General features: G+C 42.4%; 2 protein-coding genes across 3 annotated transcripts; both read right to left on the bottom strand.

Moving 5' to 3' along the window:
* Positions 1 to 3,909: 3,909 nt before the first annotated feature.
* Positions 3,910 to 7,014, bottom strand: si:dkey-90l8.3 (LIM domain transcription factor LMO4-B). 2 transcript variants are annotated; one of them, XM_010736973.3, is made up of 5 exons: positions 6,617 to 7,014; positions 5,727 to 5,958; positions 5,490 to 5,586; positions 5,018 to 5,176; positions 3,910 to 4,213 (listed from the first exon to the last, which is right to left on the bottom strand). In XM_010736973.3, exons 2-5 carry the CDS (start codon positions 5,939 to 5,941, stop codon positions 4,205 to 4,207), a joined length of 480 nt encoding a protein of 159 aa, XP_010735275.1. In that variant the 5' UTR covers positions 5,942 to 5,958; positions 6,617 to 7,014; the 3' UTR covers positions 3,910 to 4,204. The 2 variants fall into 2 exon arrangements, with proteins under 2 accessions (XP_010735275.1, XP_019119940.1); XM_019264395.2 differs by having other exon boundaries at positions 6,622 to 7,013.
* Positions 7,015 to 13,284: 6,270 nt separating this feature from the next.
* Positions 13,285 to 17,867, bottom strand: ccn1l2 (cellular communication network factor 1, like 2). Its single transcript, XM_010736975.3, has 5 exons — positions 17,538 to 17,867; positions 17,148 to 17,361; positions 15,925 to 16,287; positions 15,150 to 15,352; positions 13,285 to 15,049 (listed from the first exon to the last, which is right to left on the bottom strand). The coding sequence occupies exons 1-5, from the start codon at positions 17,613 to 17,615 to the stop codon at positions 14,747 to 14,749; spliced, it is 1,161 nt and encodes a 386-aa protein (XP_010735277.2). The 5' UTR covers positions 17,616 to 17,867; the 3' UTR covers positions 13,285 to 14,746.

Genomic DNA, 17,867 nt, shown 5'->3' on the forward strand with positions numbered 1-17,867 from the left:
GTTATTGGGAAGGTGGGGGGTGGATTGCAGGCGGTGTTAAGTCAAGCAGGAACCCTCAATGTTGCTAATTTATTTACAGATTTAATTAGATGGATAGAGCCCTCACAGATATAAGAAAGAGAGGAGAGATGTTGCCAGCGTTACAGCACTTTAATTATGGTAGCAGGCTCCTGATCCCTGCGCTCTGCTGTCTGGGGAGCCAGTTAATTAAAATCCTCATTATTTTACTTTTAATTAGTTCCCCCCTCTTTTGTTTCCTTTCACCATATGGCCGTGTTCCGTGGTCAAATTAACGTAATTGAGCTAATTAAGCCGATCACTTTAATTATTCAAAGCGTTCCGATTGGCCAGGAGAACTTTTCTCCCTCTCCCCTCCCTGACATTCCTGTATGAGGCTCGGAGTTGTAAAGCCGCTCTTTGTCATTATGCTCCTCTACTCCCCATGCTGAAGGCAGTGAGTTATGGCTGCAACATGCCTCACTTCCTACATGTTCCAGCAATGTCTCATGTTTCACTCCCATACAATGCGGGGTATTCAGTGCGGCACCGGAGACCTCAGCAAGTTCAAAGAGGATTCAAAAAAATTCATCGGAACATTTAACACACTGTGGTTATGACAAATTAGGTGTGTTGGTAGCTGTTGTAGCTACTTCTCAACAGTCATCTGGTGCTCGGGGATTGGAGCTACCATAAATAGCTTTGGCAGCTCAATCAGCTTTCAGAAGGATTGTCAGTGCAGCTGAATGCCATAGACATTTTTCAACACACTACCAATGCGTTTACATGCTTGGATTTTGAAAATGGTGACAACCAGATGGCGGTTTTACAGCAAACGTACTTACGTTGAGCTCAATGCCTCAGGGTGGACAAGACCTGTCTAACAGCATTCATCTACAGCACAGACCACACACACAATGTTCACTCATAACTGCCTGTTTTTCCAGTAATGGATGATCATATATATCCACTGTTGGATGCACGTTTGAATACAAATTTAGGGCTCACACGAATCTGTTTTTAGATCATTAGATTATTTGGTGATGGGTGTCACAATGTACAGTCAAGAAATCACCCAGTGTGAGCCTTTTCTGGGGAAACCTTTCTAGTTAGTTTGCAACATATAGAGAATGAGTAATGATAACTGAACAGACAGAAAGTCAAACTTCATCAACACCATACAAAGCCAAGACAAATTTAGTCCACACAGATAATGGTGCCGGCCAAATCTCTGCACAGAGCCCACCTGAGCTGATGAGTACAGTACTGTACTGTGATGACAGACGTGTCGAATGTCACTGAAAAGATCAGTAGACTCAAATTCCGATATCCAGGCATGCAGACAGCTTTAAGTCTTGAGATATCTGAGACTAGCTTCGTGCCTCCACCCTAATACATTGTGGGTGGGTGGAAGTTTGATTGTGGTGCTGCACAAGCAACGAGAACCAACCTTCCCTGGATATTTCACAGACCTCGCTGTGCTAAACTCATCCTTTATTTGATTGTGGAGTGCTGGTTTCACCAAACTATTTCTAGTATTTCTGTCTTTCCACCGCAATCTGCCACAAACTAAGAGAGCGGCACATTCCATCATGACAAAAGTCATTTGCTTTGCTCCTAACACTAAAATACTTCCTCATGTGTTCTGAATTATCCATCTCGTACAACCAAAACATGATTTAAAAAATGTAACAAAGGATTTCAAAGAGCTCGAAGCAGTAACATTTCTCTCAACTCACTTCAATGACGCCAAGCGGCGAATGCTTGAGAGTTCCGCGGTGGTTTTGCGATGGCAGGGAACAAGAGAGTTCACACATCAAATATGTGAGCTATAAACGGTTTAGTGGATATAGAAAAGGAGAATAAGAATAAGTTTAATTTGACTACGGTGCCGCTGTAGCATCTGTATCGCTAACAGCAAGTAACCTCCTGGACGTGCAGCTCAAACACGCCAAAGTGACGTGCGTTTAGCTTTAAAGGTGTAAATAGGATTGAAGTGAAAATAAAGTGAGAGTTCAGTTATTCAGTTTTAAAGCATTCCTAAGAGCCCCTGTGTTCTCCTGCTGTTCGCTCACATCTGGTGACATAAAGCAGACTGAAGAGTCACAGAGATCTGTAAGGTAACGCAACAACATGTCCGATTCCGAACACTCTCCACACACACACAGAGAGGCCTCTGACAGACCAGAGGATCAGCATCAGAAGGAACATGGCACTAAGGAAGGCAGCCATCTTGGATCTATATCACAGGAGCGTCTGGGCAATTATGAGACTTTGTCAGTCCTCTTCCTCTTCATCATGAGCTATATAAAAATATCCTGGCATCATCTTGTGCCTTCACACAGTGTGAGGTGGAGGAGCTCAGGCAATTACACTCATCTGCATGTGTTAATATGATTAATTAGCAGGAATAAACACTTTCCTATGACACAGGCTACATGGTGAGCCGCACACCTGCAGAAGCTCTGATAAAAGACAACGCCTCATGGCAAAGAGCCTTTTCATGAGACCTGCTAATTGGCATCTGAAAACGTTCCGGCTAATTAGGGAAAGGCAGATGAGGCTTGATTAGTTTGAATGCAAAGTGTAACTTGTGGTGCGGTGGGACTCGGGAATGTGCCGAGGTTTTATTTCTTCACCATCACAATACAAAGATAATTGTAATTGTGATCATTTGCATACGTTAATGAATTTGCGTGACGCTTCTTGATCAGACGTGGAATAAATAATTGATGCAGCATCAGCACCTACCATGACAAGTGGGACGTTTTGAAATAGCTAAGCGCATTAAGGTGCGAGTTTGATGGCTGCCATGCTCCCAGGCAAGGTGTGAAAGTAGAGCAGATCCTATCTCCTGCCTCCTGCACGCTGCGTACTCCATCGCTGCTATCACACGAAGATTAACTCCCAACCTCCGCTGGTATGCTGAGACTTTAAGTTTTTTTTTTAGGTTTTTTTTTTACATAGCGTTTAAAAGGCGAAGCGAGTTAGAGCGAATTAGATGCAGCTCAGGAAAATAATTTTCAGAAGCCATGCAGAGAGTGGCAGAGAACAAAGAGCTGTGATGGGAAACAAACCAGGCTGTGTGGGAGCTTTAATTGGAACATGGTAAACAGTAAATAGATCAGATTGTTTCAAATGCCCTGGTTGTAGAGGGGGCCACTCCCCTTTAATTAGGCTGCTTTCAGATTAGGCTTTATTAGAGGCAGGCAGGCAGGCAGGCAGCCACCGAGCCAGTCAGCCACAGGATATGCCCCAAGTTCAGCCTCCCAGGAGCTCCAGCAGCACAGATACAGGGCTCATGTTTAATTGCTTCTGTAAATGGTCAGAGCTCAAGCCCCCTAATTCCATTCCTCTGGGTAATCAGGCATGTTTTCACCATACAGGGCTAAAGAGAGTGAGAGAGAGAGAGAGACAGCCACATCCACCATGCTAGCTACCATGCAATACAATGCCACTCTAATGCCGCTAAGGGGCTTCAAAATGACCTCAGCTCGCTTTGTGACATGTTACAGGAAAATCGTTTTAATAGGATTTTTGTTTTTAAGTCTACCATTTCTTTTCTTTTTTTTTCACACATTGAACAGGCAGCTGATAAAGAAATAAAACTCTACAGAAGGAAAACAAAACAAAACCTTCACTTCATCATTTTAGTTCTCTGTGCCGGGGCGGTTATCGTGGGTGACGGCAACATTTGATTTTTGTTTTCCTCGAGTGTTCAGATTAACATATACAAGAGAGAGATCGAGAGTTCATTAAAAGCACTGACGCTCAGGGGAAATAATGCCACATGGCATAAGCAAAGCTTTGACAGTCGTTTTACAGCAGTCCATCAAACATTCTTTCCAACATCTTTTGTTCCCTCTTCCAGTTGGCGCAGGCTTTCATCGTCATTGTTTTCCTCCAGCTTTGTTTTTTTTTTCTTAGTCCTGACGGAGCCTTTTGCCAGCGCAGTCCACACATACTGTAAGTCTTTGCATGACGCACAGACCACTTTAACATTGAACACAACATAAATGTGACTTTGTATAGTCTCTGATGGTGGCGAGGGACAGGATATCTTGGTGAAAAACTCCAGGGAAGAGAGAGAGGCGGGGCAGCGATGAGGTGGTGAATCCACAACAACGGCGACAGTAGCAGGAGAAGAATAGTGCACCAGAGAGAAGTGACGCTCGGGAGGAAAGACAAGGGCAACGCGCAGCACTCCTCAGCATACCTGCAGACAAGAGAGAGGGGAGAGGGTTATGGTCTCTGTCCAAACAGTGCATGTTTTGGTTTTTTCATGTTTGGGTTTCCTCCTTCTTCAAGTGTTTATTCCAGTTTCAAGTTACCTTTAGCTCCAAGAGGCATTAAAAAAATCAAAGTAAAATTAAATTTCAGAGAAAAAATTAAATATGACGTTGAATGATAGATTATAGTAATGCACTATTTTAAAGGAGCAAGACTTCCCCTGCTCTGTTACCAAGTTTCATTTATCAAGTATTCACATTTTTGTTAATAATACAAAACCTAATAAAAAATGTTACAAGTTAAAGCATTCAAAACTAAAGAAGTATTAACAACAACATGTAGTTGAAGTATCAAAAATAAGCGTTAAATATGTGTGTGTGGAACTCTTATATTCCATTATTACATGTGTCATTCTGTGTCTGTTTTACGGTCTTTGTTTTTGTTTTGTTTCCTTCTTTTTATTTTTGTTGTTATGGTTTTATTCTTTTCTTTTTTTTTGTCTTGTGAAAGACTTGTGACCTGTGAAAGTTGTTATATTAAATAAACTATTATTGTTATTATATGTTATAATGTTGGATCATTATTACTGATCAGCAAAATTTAAACAATCTTATGTCATGTGGAGGAGTTTAATGTAGTTTCATAAGTAGGTCTTATGCTCTGTATATAATAATAATTTGTCAAATTAATTAGTGACTGTTCTCAGATGAACAGAGTGGAGTTAAACGTATAATATCTGCTCTAAGTACAGATGGTGCCGTAGTGTCGTATCAGCAAGCGCTTTATTCACCTTCTGGTCTGTCAGCACAGAGTTGCTCTGAAGTGGAGGCAGATGGCTGTTGAGCAAGGCAGCGCCGGGTCTGTCATGCTCACAGAAGATTGTACCATTGATGTAATGGAAGCGATCGCCAGGCATCAGTCTGTTTCTACAGGTGGCACAGCTGAAACACTGCAGAGGAGCAGAAAAAAGGCACAGAAATGGAAATTCAGATCACGAAAACACAATTCACATTATTTGAGAATTATATAAATTACTGAAACTAAAATTAGCCGCATAATGTAAAGACGTGAATTAAAACAGGGAACACTGCAGGCAAAAAACGTCTCTCAAACAAAGTTCAGTACAGTATAATTCTCTTTTCTCCTGATACTGACGGGACACGTCTGACTGTCTACCCCCACCACCACCACCAAATCCCAGATGTTTCTGTCAAACAAGCAGCAGGAGACACAGCGCGCTGATGTGAGAGCTGGGGATTTACCTTGAGGTGGTAAACATTTCCCTGTGCCCTCATCACCATTTCGTTGGCTGGGATCGACTGGCCGCAGGCGCTGCACGCCCCGCTGTGCCCAAACAGTCTGCAAACACAGAAACACAGATTGCTCAGTCTGCACAGCCTCCAGAATCAAAAACCACCAGCTTCATCTACTCCTCCTCCTCCTCCTCCTCCTCTTTTTCCGCCCTCCCTCCTCCTCTGCCACCTTTTCCTTTCTCTCACCTGATGTAGTCACTCCGACACAGAATCATGCCCCCTTTGCTGTAGCAGGTGGTGCCAATGTCCCCCAGCTGGGCTTGGCAACAAGAGCACTTGAGGCAGCGAGTGTGCCAGTAGCGCTCCATGGAGAAAAGCAGGAATCGGTCTGCGATCTTCCCCCCGCATCCTGCGCACGACCTGGGGGGCGGTGGTACGCCCGCCGCCTGGCTGTTCACCATGCTGCCCTCGGAGGCTCCTGGACACACAGAGGAGAGGTTTGACATCTCAGACAACTATGTTCAGACTACCAACTGTTTATGGAATAGAAGAAACATATATGCAAAATATGATTTCCAGTTTCTAGATATTTCTTTTAATGATTACAATAATTACAAACACACACATTATTTCCACATACACAGACAATCCTACACAGCTTCAGCATGACTGTGATGGTCACATGGTCACTGTAGGAGCTGTAACAGGTCGACCTACATGCTATCACACTGCTCAACACAAGAAAGAATAACTAAATATATAAACTCATATGCATGTCCAGTGTGTGTTCAACTGTATTCTCGATCACTCTTAAACTTCAATACATGAAAATGAATCTTATTATTGTAGAATAAATGACACGCATTAGCATTATGTCAGCGGTAGACTGTATCTGATATAAAGGAGGGAGGGAGGTCACCAAATGGGACTTTTGGACGAGTGCCAATAATGAGAATAAATTGAACACTTAAAGCATTATAAAACTGTTTCATTCCGCAGTTATTAAATCAACTTTACATTTCTTTTTATTATTATTGTTTGACATGCTGTTTACTGGCACGAGAGGCCAAAGGAAGCGTTATTTAGAAATGCGCGCGCGGATGGAAAAAGAAAAAAAAAAAAAAAAAACGCGTTACCTTACCGAGCCAAAGGTTTGTCCTCCTGCCTGAACTTTGAAGAGCTCCAACTAAATATTCACAAGAAGCTCAGAGTTGTAAAGCCGCTCTCAGACTTGACATGTTCTGCTCTCCATCGTTTTCCAGAGAAAATAAAACAGGCAACACAACATGAAGCCCGGCGGGACGGCGCGGTGACGGTAATAGTTGAGCAAACTCTCCCCCCGACATCCAGCAGCTCCGCGGATTAGAACCAAAAAAAAGAACTACATGTAGCCGTGAGGAGGAGACATGACGCAGCTTCTCTTCCTCTCTCTTCTCTGCTCTTTACAGCTGTCTGTCTGTCAACATGCCTTTATCTGTCTCGAACGCTTTTGACAGCGACACTATTCATCAAAAATTGCGCAAGGGGCTATTTAAATTACCGAGAGGGGGGACGCGGCCGACATGAAGGGCGCAGCAGCCAATTGGAGAGCAGGAGGGGGCGTGCCCGCAGTCAAAATGATTTATGAGTTTATAGTGGCTTATTAATATGCACATTCACATCCCTTAAGCTCCCCGTAGGATGTCACTGAGGGTGTGCGCTATTGATACACAATATTTTTAGTTTACATTGATGTAGATCATACCTGCTCTTTAATGCTTTGATTTTTAAAAAAGTGTAGAAGGAGTCCAAAAACATTTTTCATAAATGTCCAACATCATCACCAATCCACATTTTATTACAAATAAAAAAATTATTTTGTTCAAAATGTTCAGTTCTTGTCCACATGTTATAGATTTTCTTTTAAATAATAAAATTTAAGTGCATTTTAAAATGTGTATTCCTATAGACATATGTGTGTCTATAACTTCTACAGTGAGGCCAATTTCACATTTCACACCAGTATGTCACATATCTTAGTGTGGGGTTAATAAAATGGTGAATGTGTGTGTTAGTGAAGGTGTGTTTACAAGTGAATATCCTTCTTTTTCTTCAACAATCATACGATATATGTGTGTGTGTGTGTGTGTGTGTGTGTGTGTGTGTGTGTGTGTAATAAGCTCTAATCGCCTCCACCCACCTTGCAGGAAGGTCAGAGTAGCATTGCTGAAGTTGATGTGTTGGGGGGCTGCTCAAGGTCACCTCAGCAGGGTACCTGAGGTCTCAGTAGGTCCTAGGTCTTCGTCAGTACATCACAGCACAGGTCAGTGCACCCATCTGCCACCCTGCTGTACTTCCAGTTCAGTTCCAGTAGAGGACAGCATCCTATAAGGTTGAAAGGAGCAGATTTATTTTCCTGATGTAAATTAATATGAGGCTTTCCAACTCCATTTCATCTTTAAATTAACTTTAAAGTTTGATACTGCAGAAATATATTAAAATATGAACATGTTAATAATAAATCAATGTATGTAGCTTATGATCTAAGTTTTTTTTATGTTTATTCTGCCGTTGTTTTCTGAAGTGTGTGTGTTCATGACACATGACTATCTCTAAAGAAATAATAATAATCAGTATTAGTTAGGTCTAATGCATGATACACACTGAAGGAGAAAGTTTCTTACTGTAACCACTGAAGGAAAATGACAATCTCTATTGATAATTCCAGATGTCTTGGTTCTGGTCAGTTCATACCGGTGACAGACTGGTCTGGAGACAGAAAACTGGAAATGACTTGTTATTGATATAAACACTATTAAATGTAGTGCTGCAGTTTGTCAACGTGACCCCTAGAGGGCATTGAGCACTCATGATTCTACATACACTCTTTTTGGGTCTGATTTCTTTTTAACTGTAGCAACATGTTCACACCAATCCTGGCTCTTACTTTATTTTCAATCTTTTATGTAGTGCTGTTTTTGTGTGGAAGGTTTAAACCGCACTCTCATGATAAGATATTTGCTCTCACCGTGGGTTAGGGTGTAGAGCGCAGGGCTTGTAGAGACACGGCACACAAAAAAAATTCTTCTTCAACAAAAATACGTTTTTATGTGACAACATGATGGGAATGATTACTGATCACCACCTGTTTATATAATCCCCTGTCATACAAACATAAAGAGCTAAGCTGACTTTAGCATTGGATTTAGCAGGCTAAGTTCAGAAACTATGTACCCATATGCAAAGCTGGTAGCAGCCCCATAGGACTGTTAACATTTGACCATGGATTACTTTGCCTTGTGAGATCGTGGTATGATATAATGTTGTGCTATAGCGTTGAGTTCAGGGAAGAGTTAGATTCTCTCCCCTGCTTACATGTGTCATTGATGCCTGAGATCACATTTGAGTGGAGCACAGTGGCAATTTCAAGTGGCAAGTATCCCCACTATCCCCACCAGGGTAGCACTAGTCAACTAGTTGGGTGTCATTGCTCTCCCTATAAGAAAATAATGGTACAGCCAGCACAGTGCATCACCCCTCACTGTGTTGGTATCTAAACTAAGCTGTGGATGTTATAAAAATCAGGATTATACCGGGGTGCAGATGTTTTAATTTATATAGTGTGTGTGTGTGTGTGTGTGTGTGTCCTGTTTTTTGCATGTCTCGTCCACTTCTCTTATTTGTCCTGTGTTTCACTGAGGCTGGCAAGGAGAGATAATTATAAAAATAGTACAAGGACAAAAGGTTAGGGAAGTATCATTTGGATATGAAACATAATGCTCATTACTGAGCAGAAAAACAAAAAAGGATGTTATGATATTAACTGTATCAGTGGGGAGGTGTCCGAGACAGCCCATTTAAAAAAATTTATAAGAACCAACTGTTAGAGCTCCTCAGGGAGCCTTTTCTCTGTAACCCTTTTTGTGTGTTGCACTGTTAAATGCTCCTTCTTGTATAAGAATAATAAATTCAACTTAAACTTTAATACTTTGAATCCAGTCTTCCTTATTGAATGGTTTTAAAAAATTCCCAAACATATTGTACTCTCACCTAGTGTGTGCGCCTGTACATGTTCCAGTTTGCAGACGACCCAACAGTGGTTAGCCTCACCAATAGCAACAGTGAGTCAACCTACAGGGTGGAGGTTCAGCACCTGGCAGCGTGGTGCGCTGTCAACAACCTCTCTCAACACCAAGACATTGTCGACCTTAGAAAGACCAAGGGCAGCATACACACCCCCATCTGCATCAATGGGACAGAGGTTGAATGTGTCTCCAGCTTCAAGTTTTTGGATGTCCACTTCTCTGAAGACTTCTCTTGGATCCAGAATTTTAAGAATTAGCTGGCTAAGATCCTATTGTTTCTCGACTAGGGTTGAGCCTAGTCAAGAAGGTCTGCCAGTTTATTCTTAAAGTAACCGAAAAGAGAACTGTCTGCTCATATTCTGGTGAACTTCCACTGCTGCACTATTGAGATCATCCTTACCAGCTGCATCACAGTATGTTATGGTAACTGCTCTGTCTTGGACCCAAGTGTAAATCTTCCATGGGTGATCCCATTGGTATGTGGACAACTGTTTTGAAGCTTGAAGTTTGACATTATTGATGTTGGCATCTTGGTTTTTCAGAGACAGAAATGACCAGATTTTGGGTGACATACTGCAAGTTGGAGAAAACACTGTAGTAGTATTCGCATTAGCATCATCATCAGCACTAGCAGTAATAGCAGACATAGTACTAGTCGTAGTTTTTGTAGTGCTGGTCCTTTGAATCAGTTTTGACGTCACAGTGTTTACTTGACTGTTAACCCTCAGTTCAAACAGGATTCTTTGTGGAAATGTTGACTGTAGTTCCATAAAAGATGCTAGCTGTGAGACATTCACTCACAAAAGAGAATGAGTCATGTCCCACGCATTCTTTTTTAGCACAACAAGCCAATAACAACTCATACGGAGACATTTGTTATTATTCCACATTGTGTTGAAGAGGAACCACTTCGACACATCCTTTTGCAGAGTGCATGGCAGGGTGGGAATGGAGGGATTTCCTCTGCTGTGGTCAGAGTGGCAGCCCAGGCCAACTTCCACCACTCTCTGAGGCCGCGCTGATTTCCGACATATTTCCTGTTCCTCCGTCAAGGATATGCTGAAAGTCACAGCTCTCTGTGAGGCTGGACAACACCTGTAACTTCCAGTCTGGGTTCTCAGCCAATATAAACCAGCGTAGAGCATCACAGCACCGCAGGCTGCCAAAGACATACGCATTTATGAAGCCCCCTCACTGTGATGTAGAGACGGCCTTCCATATGAGGCCCATTTTCACCTCAGCGTCATCTCAGTTTTGTGGAATTAGTTTAGAAATGAGACATCCTTCCTATCTCCACAGGCACTGGATTGTCATGGAGTTTGGAGTGGTGTGTTGCAGTAAGGGAAAGTCAGCAAATGAATTATTTCTCTGTGGAAATTAACAAATGGCATTGTCATTATCATGATTCTTTACAGTAACGCTAGGATAAAACAATATTTTTTTTCAAACGTAACTCTTTGATTGCATCTTATGGTATCAAATGAACAGGTCATGGAAGACCTAATTATAAGTCCATGGACAATTCCAAAAGCAGAAATCATGATTAAGAACTAGTCTGTCTAAAACTAAACTGAGCTGTGGTAGGCCTAGCTGCAGTCACACCACAAAGTCCATATATTATAGGTGAGGCCAGAAGCTTGGTATTGTACTGACTACTTGCAGGACTTAGTTGTTGAACTGCTGTAGCTGGTGAGGAAACCATAAACTCTCTAAATGGCTTGGCTTACCAAGAACGACTCAGTAACAATAGCTCTCAGTGCTTCTCAGTATTTCCTTTTGACTTTTCTGATTACTTCCTCCTGGAGATTTGTCCACCACTGTATGCACCTTTGTTCAACAGAAAGTAATTAAAGAGTTAAATACATACACACATATAAATCAGTGTTTAAGAGTGTTCTTTTGGCTGCTTCCAATTATTTTATAAATCATTTATTACATTTTATGTACTGCTTATAAATTTGGGACCTTAAAGTAAAACTATTTTTAACATTCACTGTTAATATTCACACAGTTCTGTAACATTTTATAGGACCTTCCTCGTAATTTCCTCGAGAGAAACTGATACATGATTGTCATTTCTTATTAATGAACTGTCCACTTAATTCCAATAAATTTTTTAAAACAGTCTGGACGATGCACAGGCAAGCTTGCAATTCAACATGGAGTATCAAGTTGACAATATTACATTTATATTTAGATGATTTAATGGATCTTTCTTTGAGATATCGAGATGACTTGCAAAGCTTTTCAAAAAAGCAGCAGCTTCTTATAAACTGCTGCCAACTCTACTAATAGATCGAGCTCCAAAGGATGAGAAGCTGCTCCTGAAATATCTTTCTAGCATCTGCCAGCCTCTGATTCTCATAGTGCCATGAATTCAGTGAAATGTCAGGATGGCTCTTAAACAAATGAGCAGTCAGAGGTTGCCATGGGACACCAGCTTTAGTGTACAACAACTCTACGAAGAATAATTTCCCTGAATTTACAACAACCAAACAGCCCGACCAAACAAACATCGTCACCAAAGTTAATGTTGAGCAGACTGAGTCAAGTGGGAATTAGTGGCGCCATCAGTGACGATAGCAGTAAGGAAGTCTCCATGGTGAAGTGGTATACCATGTCTGCTTTCTGGTTTCTGCCTGTTGGTTGGATGGTAAAAGAATTCAGCCTTGTCTGATGGAGGATACAGAAAGAGATACTACTTTGTGTTGGTCTCCTGGTTGGAGATATGCAGGTAGTGGTAGAAAGCAGCTCTGCTGGAAACAAGGTTATTGACAGTGGAGTTCGGTGAGTGTCAAACCAAGAAAGGAGCTAAAAGAGGCTAAAAGATCTGTAGAGCAGAGAGGAACTTCAGACTCATGTGATAATTTGCTATGACATTTCACATTATATATGTCGATTTGGTTGATTGTTAAAAGAAAAAATGTTGACAGGTTCAGTGTTACCTAAAACACTGAAGGTCTAAAAGTACCAAGACCTTCTTATGTATCACATTTTCTCTTTATTTCTTTTTTCTTGACAGTATAATTCCTGGCCAACAAGAGTCCCTTTGGTGTGCCCAAATGTACTTCCAAAAAAAAAGAAAAATTCATGAGTCTGTCCATCTACTCAACACCATGTTTGAGAGCAATATATCTTATTAGATTACTGGATCACCATGACATTAGCCTCAGATGTTTGGACCTACTTCTAGTGCTACCACAAGGCCAAAACTTCTCTAATAGCACACTGACTTTAAATTTACTGAACGTATTTGCACTCAAAGACTGACAGCTTTCAAATTTAGTGCCAGCTGTGTGTAGCACCCACCAAGAAGTTAAGATTCTGCCTCAAATATGATCCCACCACACTAAATATCTCTGGTCCAGTTGTAAGAGATGAAGCCCACACCAATTATTATGACTGGGGCAGTCAGGAGGTCAAAGTGTTCCTCCCTTCTCTCAAAAAGAGGCGGAGGCCAGGGTGAGGAATCTAGTAGTCCACCGTAATGTTTGTACTCCAGAGCCAGCTGGTGCATTGAGCAATGAGGCAACCTGAATGCAGAGCTCTGGCTGAAAATGTGTACTGCTCTGTAGCAAGACAATGGAAATGATCATCTAAAGGGTTGTTTCAGTTACCTTATCTTGGAAACATCTGTCTAATTCTATATCCACTGAGTTTCCTCCAACACTAAGATTGCTTAATCCATCCTTTGTGTTGTTCTATAATTATGTATCTGCATATAGACAGCTGAAAACACATTACAGGTTGATGTCTCTTTATTTGATGTACAGGAGTTTACAGACAAAAACATCCAATGAACACATGTAACATGTCTTAAATATATAGAATCATTTCATCCCCAGAAATAAAGCATTGTATGTACACTGTGAAGGACACACACACAAAAAAAATCTATCCATTTTCTTCTGTTTATCCAGGATCGGGCTGTGGTCACAGCAGGTTAAGTAGGGTATTCCAGATGGCCTTCTTTCTAGTAAGGTCTTCCAGCTGGGTCTGGGTCTCTTCTGGGTCTTCCCCATGGTCTCTTCCCAGTTGGAGGTGCTTGGAAAGCAGATGCCCAAAACCTTTTGACGTGAAGGAGGCTCTTCGTCACCCTATTCTCTAAGGCTGAGCCCGGCCATACTACAGAGAAAACACGTTTCATCTGTCTGTATCTGCAATCTTTTTCTTCAAGGCACTACCCAAATATCATGACCTATTAGGTTATGGTTAGGGTTGGAACGAATGTACCTTCCAGCACAGCTCCTTCTTTACAATGACGGTCGGGTTCATCACTGTTGACACTACAACAACCTCGCACACCATTTTACCGTCACTTGTGAACAAGATCCCAAGATAAACTCCTTTGCTTGGGGGAACTCCCAAACTGGAGGCAGGCAAAGGCGGGGAACTAGGTGTGCTGACACACAAAATATAAAATAAATTCACACCCCGAAAAATGAGGTGATCCTAGAATACCGCTCCACAGCTACGGTGAAGTCTATACACTATATGCTTTAATCTATATACTGTAGTAGCATAATGAGCACATTCTCTGTCAACCCTCTCTTGTGAAAGTTTCTCATTCTTCAAACAGACCAATACACTTTCATCTACACACACACACACACACACGCGCGCGCGCACACAAACACACACACCGACTGAATTCCACAATCAATACATGTGTAGGAAACATTGTATCACAAAGGACAGGCAATACTGAACACACAGTCCCTATAGTCACTAATGAATACGTCTTATGTCATCTAGTTCTTCCTCATTAATTCAAAAAGCACATCCATAATTCCCAATGCTTCTCATAAATGTTCTGTCTGTTACTTGTCTAAATAAGCTTCCTTCTGTATGACAAACTGTCACATCACCCTCTGTGGAGAGGACTCAAAGTTACAAATAAATAAAAGAAGTTTCAGTAGCTCTCTGCCAAACAGTCTAACACAGCAGCACACTAAAGTGTGTTGTCCTCAGTGCTGCCCCCAGTCCTAAAGAGGTAACACACCTCTAGTGTGGACAAACTGATGTCATCGTGGCAGGAAGCTTAAAGTGCAAGCGAGCGTATTGCCTGGGTTAGGGAAGGGGGGTGGCAGCCGCTCACCCAGCTGACACACAGGGAGGTGGTGGGTCTGGGGAGTAGGGAGGTGCAGGAGTCTTTGCCCAGTGTGGCAGGCCAGGGCCAGGGCTAAGCATGATGAGTCAGCCTCAGTGCCTGAAGGTATGGATGTCGTTGTGAAGGCTGACTGAAGGGCTGGAGGGTCCGCCGTATATACGACAGCTTCTATTGCAGCTGCAGCGCTGGATCCACATGACATTTCTGTAGAAGCCCTCTCCATCTGAGCAGTGGAAGCGAAGCCTCACAGTGCGAGAGAGGGAGGGTGTACAGCAGCGGTCATCGGTGCAAGTCCCACAGGTGCGAGGGCGGTACAACTGTGCTGTTGAGCATCCAGCGAAGGTGATTCTGACCGGTTCCTTGGGGCGGACAGTTCGTTGACACTTCTTCCCCTTCTGGATGATAGAAACAGAGTCACCATTAAAATGGCACCACGAGAATCATTTTTCATACTATGTAAAATGTGGGTACTAATTGGTATGCATTCTATTATACCTTGCTAGGTAGAGGAAGCTGCAGCTCGCATTGCCTGATCTGGCACAGTCTGGTTTCTCTGACCAGCCGACAGTCTGGGTTGGTATTGGTCACCCGACTTGAAAGGCCCATCCCACATGTGGTGGAGCACTCTGTCCACTCTGTAGTTTGTGGGAAACAGCTGTGTTCGAGTAACACTTCAGACATGGGGAATGAGACCATTTCTGGGGGAGAGTCCAAAAAAACCCCACAATGAGTTACAATGAATCCCAGCAAACATTTGGGCATTATGATGCATTTGTAAAAAGAAAAGTTGTCATCCATATATACCTGACCATTAGTTTAAATGATGCTCATGTAATCCTATTTTTGCCCCATACAAGAGGTCACCAAAATCTTTAGGATTTATCCTTGGGGACCATGGATGTTCACAGCTAATTTCATGAAAATGTGTCGATGAGGTATGACACTGAGACCTGAGTGTGTAAAATAACAACCAACAACCATCTCTATCCCAAGGTTCTTCAAGTAATGCCAGATCAAATAAAATCTAATATAAAGTTTGCCATTATGCACACTCATAAAAATACTTTTTATAGTTTTTTTAAGAGAGAGGCAACCCAAAGGCAAGCAGTTTTTTCAGGATTTGTTTGTGACATTGTGTCATATTGTGGAAATGTTGTGTTTGATTGATGATGTTAAGTTTGGTTGATCTCCTGCACATCAACATTAAAAAAACTCCTTCAGACCATATTTAGTGTTGGTAGAAGACATCAAGCATTGCTGGGATGTTTACCTCTGTATGTGGCTCCTTTGGTGGCAGCTGGGTGCCGAGGCTGCAGATGGGCCTGCAGCAGGGCACTGATGTGGTTGGGAAGGGGATTGCTGTCTGGCAGGGAGGTGTCTGTCAGCTCGTCTGGCTCCTCAGTGATGTGGTTGTCATCGTCACACACCCATTCCTCGCAGCAACCACCCTCAGGTCTGGCCAGCCGGGACCGCGAGCAGCGCCAGTCGGGCAGGGGCACTTGGTGAGGACAGAGGGGCATACAGCCCACCACGCTGTCCATGCAGGTGCACTGGTGCTGGCAGTTGGGTTGGAAGTCCTCGCCATGCTGGTACACCCGCCCGCCGAACTCACAAGGCAAACCCTGGGCCTCGGCTGTCAAGAAAAAAACAGGAAACAGAGGTGTGAAGTGAGACCTTTGATCATCAGAGAAGTACACAGTCGAAAAACCTGCATTTGTACACAAACACAAATAATACTTCAGAGCCTGCAGGATCAAACTGTGCAAAGAAATATGTTTGCTAAAAGGGAATATTTCAAGATGCCATGCTCTTTGAACAATTTAAACGCCAGTTTATGTAATTCCAGATCTATCTGTCTATAGCACAGCCTCCAATAACCCTGGAAACTTCATAGCACATTTTATTAGAGCCTTTCTGTCTGGAAAACCTTCCTACCCTTGTCACACCTCCTGTTTGTAATGCAGATTGTATGGTTAAGTTTTATATTCTCCAAAATAACCCTGATGACAGTTATTTTCTCAGATTTTAAAGAGCTCCTCCAGAGCCACAAAAGACCTCATACAAACGTTTTCACTGGCTCAGTGATACATCCCAGAAATTCCTCCAAGCAAACTGATCACCATATGTAAAATCATCAGAGCACTCCTTTCATATTTGCCATATGATATAAACTTTGGTTTGCTATTACTTGCAGTGGTTTCCAAACCTTTTGATCTGTAGACCCATAAAATCAATGAATGTGCGAATTAAATGGAAACTGTTCAGCCAATGAGTGATCTGTTTTTCTATTTGCTTTGAACAAACGATCGCATATTTCATTTTAATTAAGAGCAAAATCATAAAAAGATTTCAGAAACTCTGTTGAGCTGTAAGATTTTACCACAGATCCAGTTCTTGGTATATTTTTACTTTTGACTTTTTTCATTCTCTATTTTTCACATGCAACTTTTAACTTTTGTAATTTATTGTTATTCATTTATCGTGGCCCCTCACCTCGACACAATCCTCTCTCAGGGTCTCCTCCGGCCCCCAGATGGCAGCGTAGTCCCTTGATGTGATCGCAAGGTTCGGTGGCACTGCAGTCCTCGTTGAACTGCCTAGCACAAACTTTACAGCAGCCACAGTGGTCAGTCACCCAGCTGACCCCCGGCGGACACAGCGGGGGCGAGGGAGCGCAGGAGCACTCGGCTGGGCACTCCAACTCTGCCTGAGAAACAGGGTCAGTGGTCAGGTCAGGATGTGTGACAGCAAAAGGACATGATTTTGAAAGATAAATATCAAAAGGACAACTCTTTATCCAAAGTTAACTGCTATGACTAAAACAATGTGAAATGAATAAGAAGAAGGATAAAAAGCAAACGGCCACAAGTCACAGCAACTCACCATCACTGCAGAGCTGCTGAGAAGAAACAGAGTGGAAATGATTTGCTGCAAAGTAACAGGGCTGACCATACTGATCATAGCAGACAAACTAAAAGAGAACACTGGTAAAACCTTTGAAAGGAATAAAGAAATGAAGAAGCAAGAGTTCGTCCAGATCGACCTTCCAGAGTCCCAACAGGAGAGTTTTGTTTTCCAGCTCCAGGCTAAAAATGTATCCACAGTTCAGAGTTCGTGCACCAAGAAGTACAGCGTCTGCTGCTGCCTGCTCTCCTACAGTATCTTGGTGTCGGCACAGGTCAGCACAGCTCAGCTTTACTTCATAGAGAGGTT

This window comes from Larimichthys crocea, chromosome III, assembly GCF_000972845.2.
Source record: "Larimichthys crocea isolate SSNF chromosome III, L_crocea_2.0, whole genome shotgun sequence".
NCBI lineage: Eukaryota > Metazoa > Chordata > Actinopteri > Sciaenidae > Larimichthys > Larimichthys crocea.

Bases quoted from the DNA above. Each gene is read 5' to 3' on its own strand.
- ccn1l2 (XM_010736975.3), bottom strand. From the start codon at position 17,615: ATGATCAGTATGGTCAGCCCTGTTACTTTGCAGCAAATCATTTCCACT. The intron at 17,362-17,537 runs GTGAGTTGCTGT...CCTGTTTCTCAG, and splicing joins TCAGCAGCTCTGCAGTGATG to GCAGAGTTGGAGTGCCCAGC. The intron at 15,353-15,924 runs GTAAACATCCCA...ACTCTCCCCCAG, and splicing joins CAAAGGAGCCACATACAGAG to AAATGGTCTCATTCCCCATG.
- si:dkey-90l8.3 (XM_010736973.3), bottom strand. From the start codon at position 5,941: ATGGTGAACAGCCAGGCGGCGGGCGTACCACCGCCCCCCAGGTCGTGC. The intron at 5,587-5,726 runs GTGAGAGAAAGG...CTGTGTTTGCAG, and splicing joins TGTCGGAGTGACTACATCAG to ACTGTTTGGGCACAGCGGGG. The intron at 5,177-5,489 runs GTAAATCCCCAG...GCTCCTCTGCAG, and splicing joins GAAATGTTTACCACCTCAAG to TGTTTCAGCTGTGCCACCTG.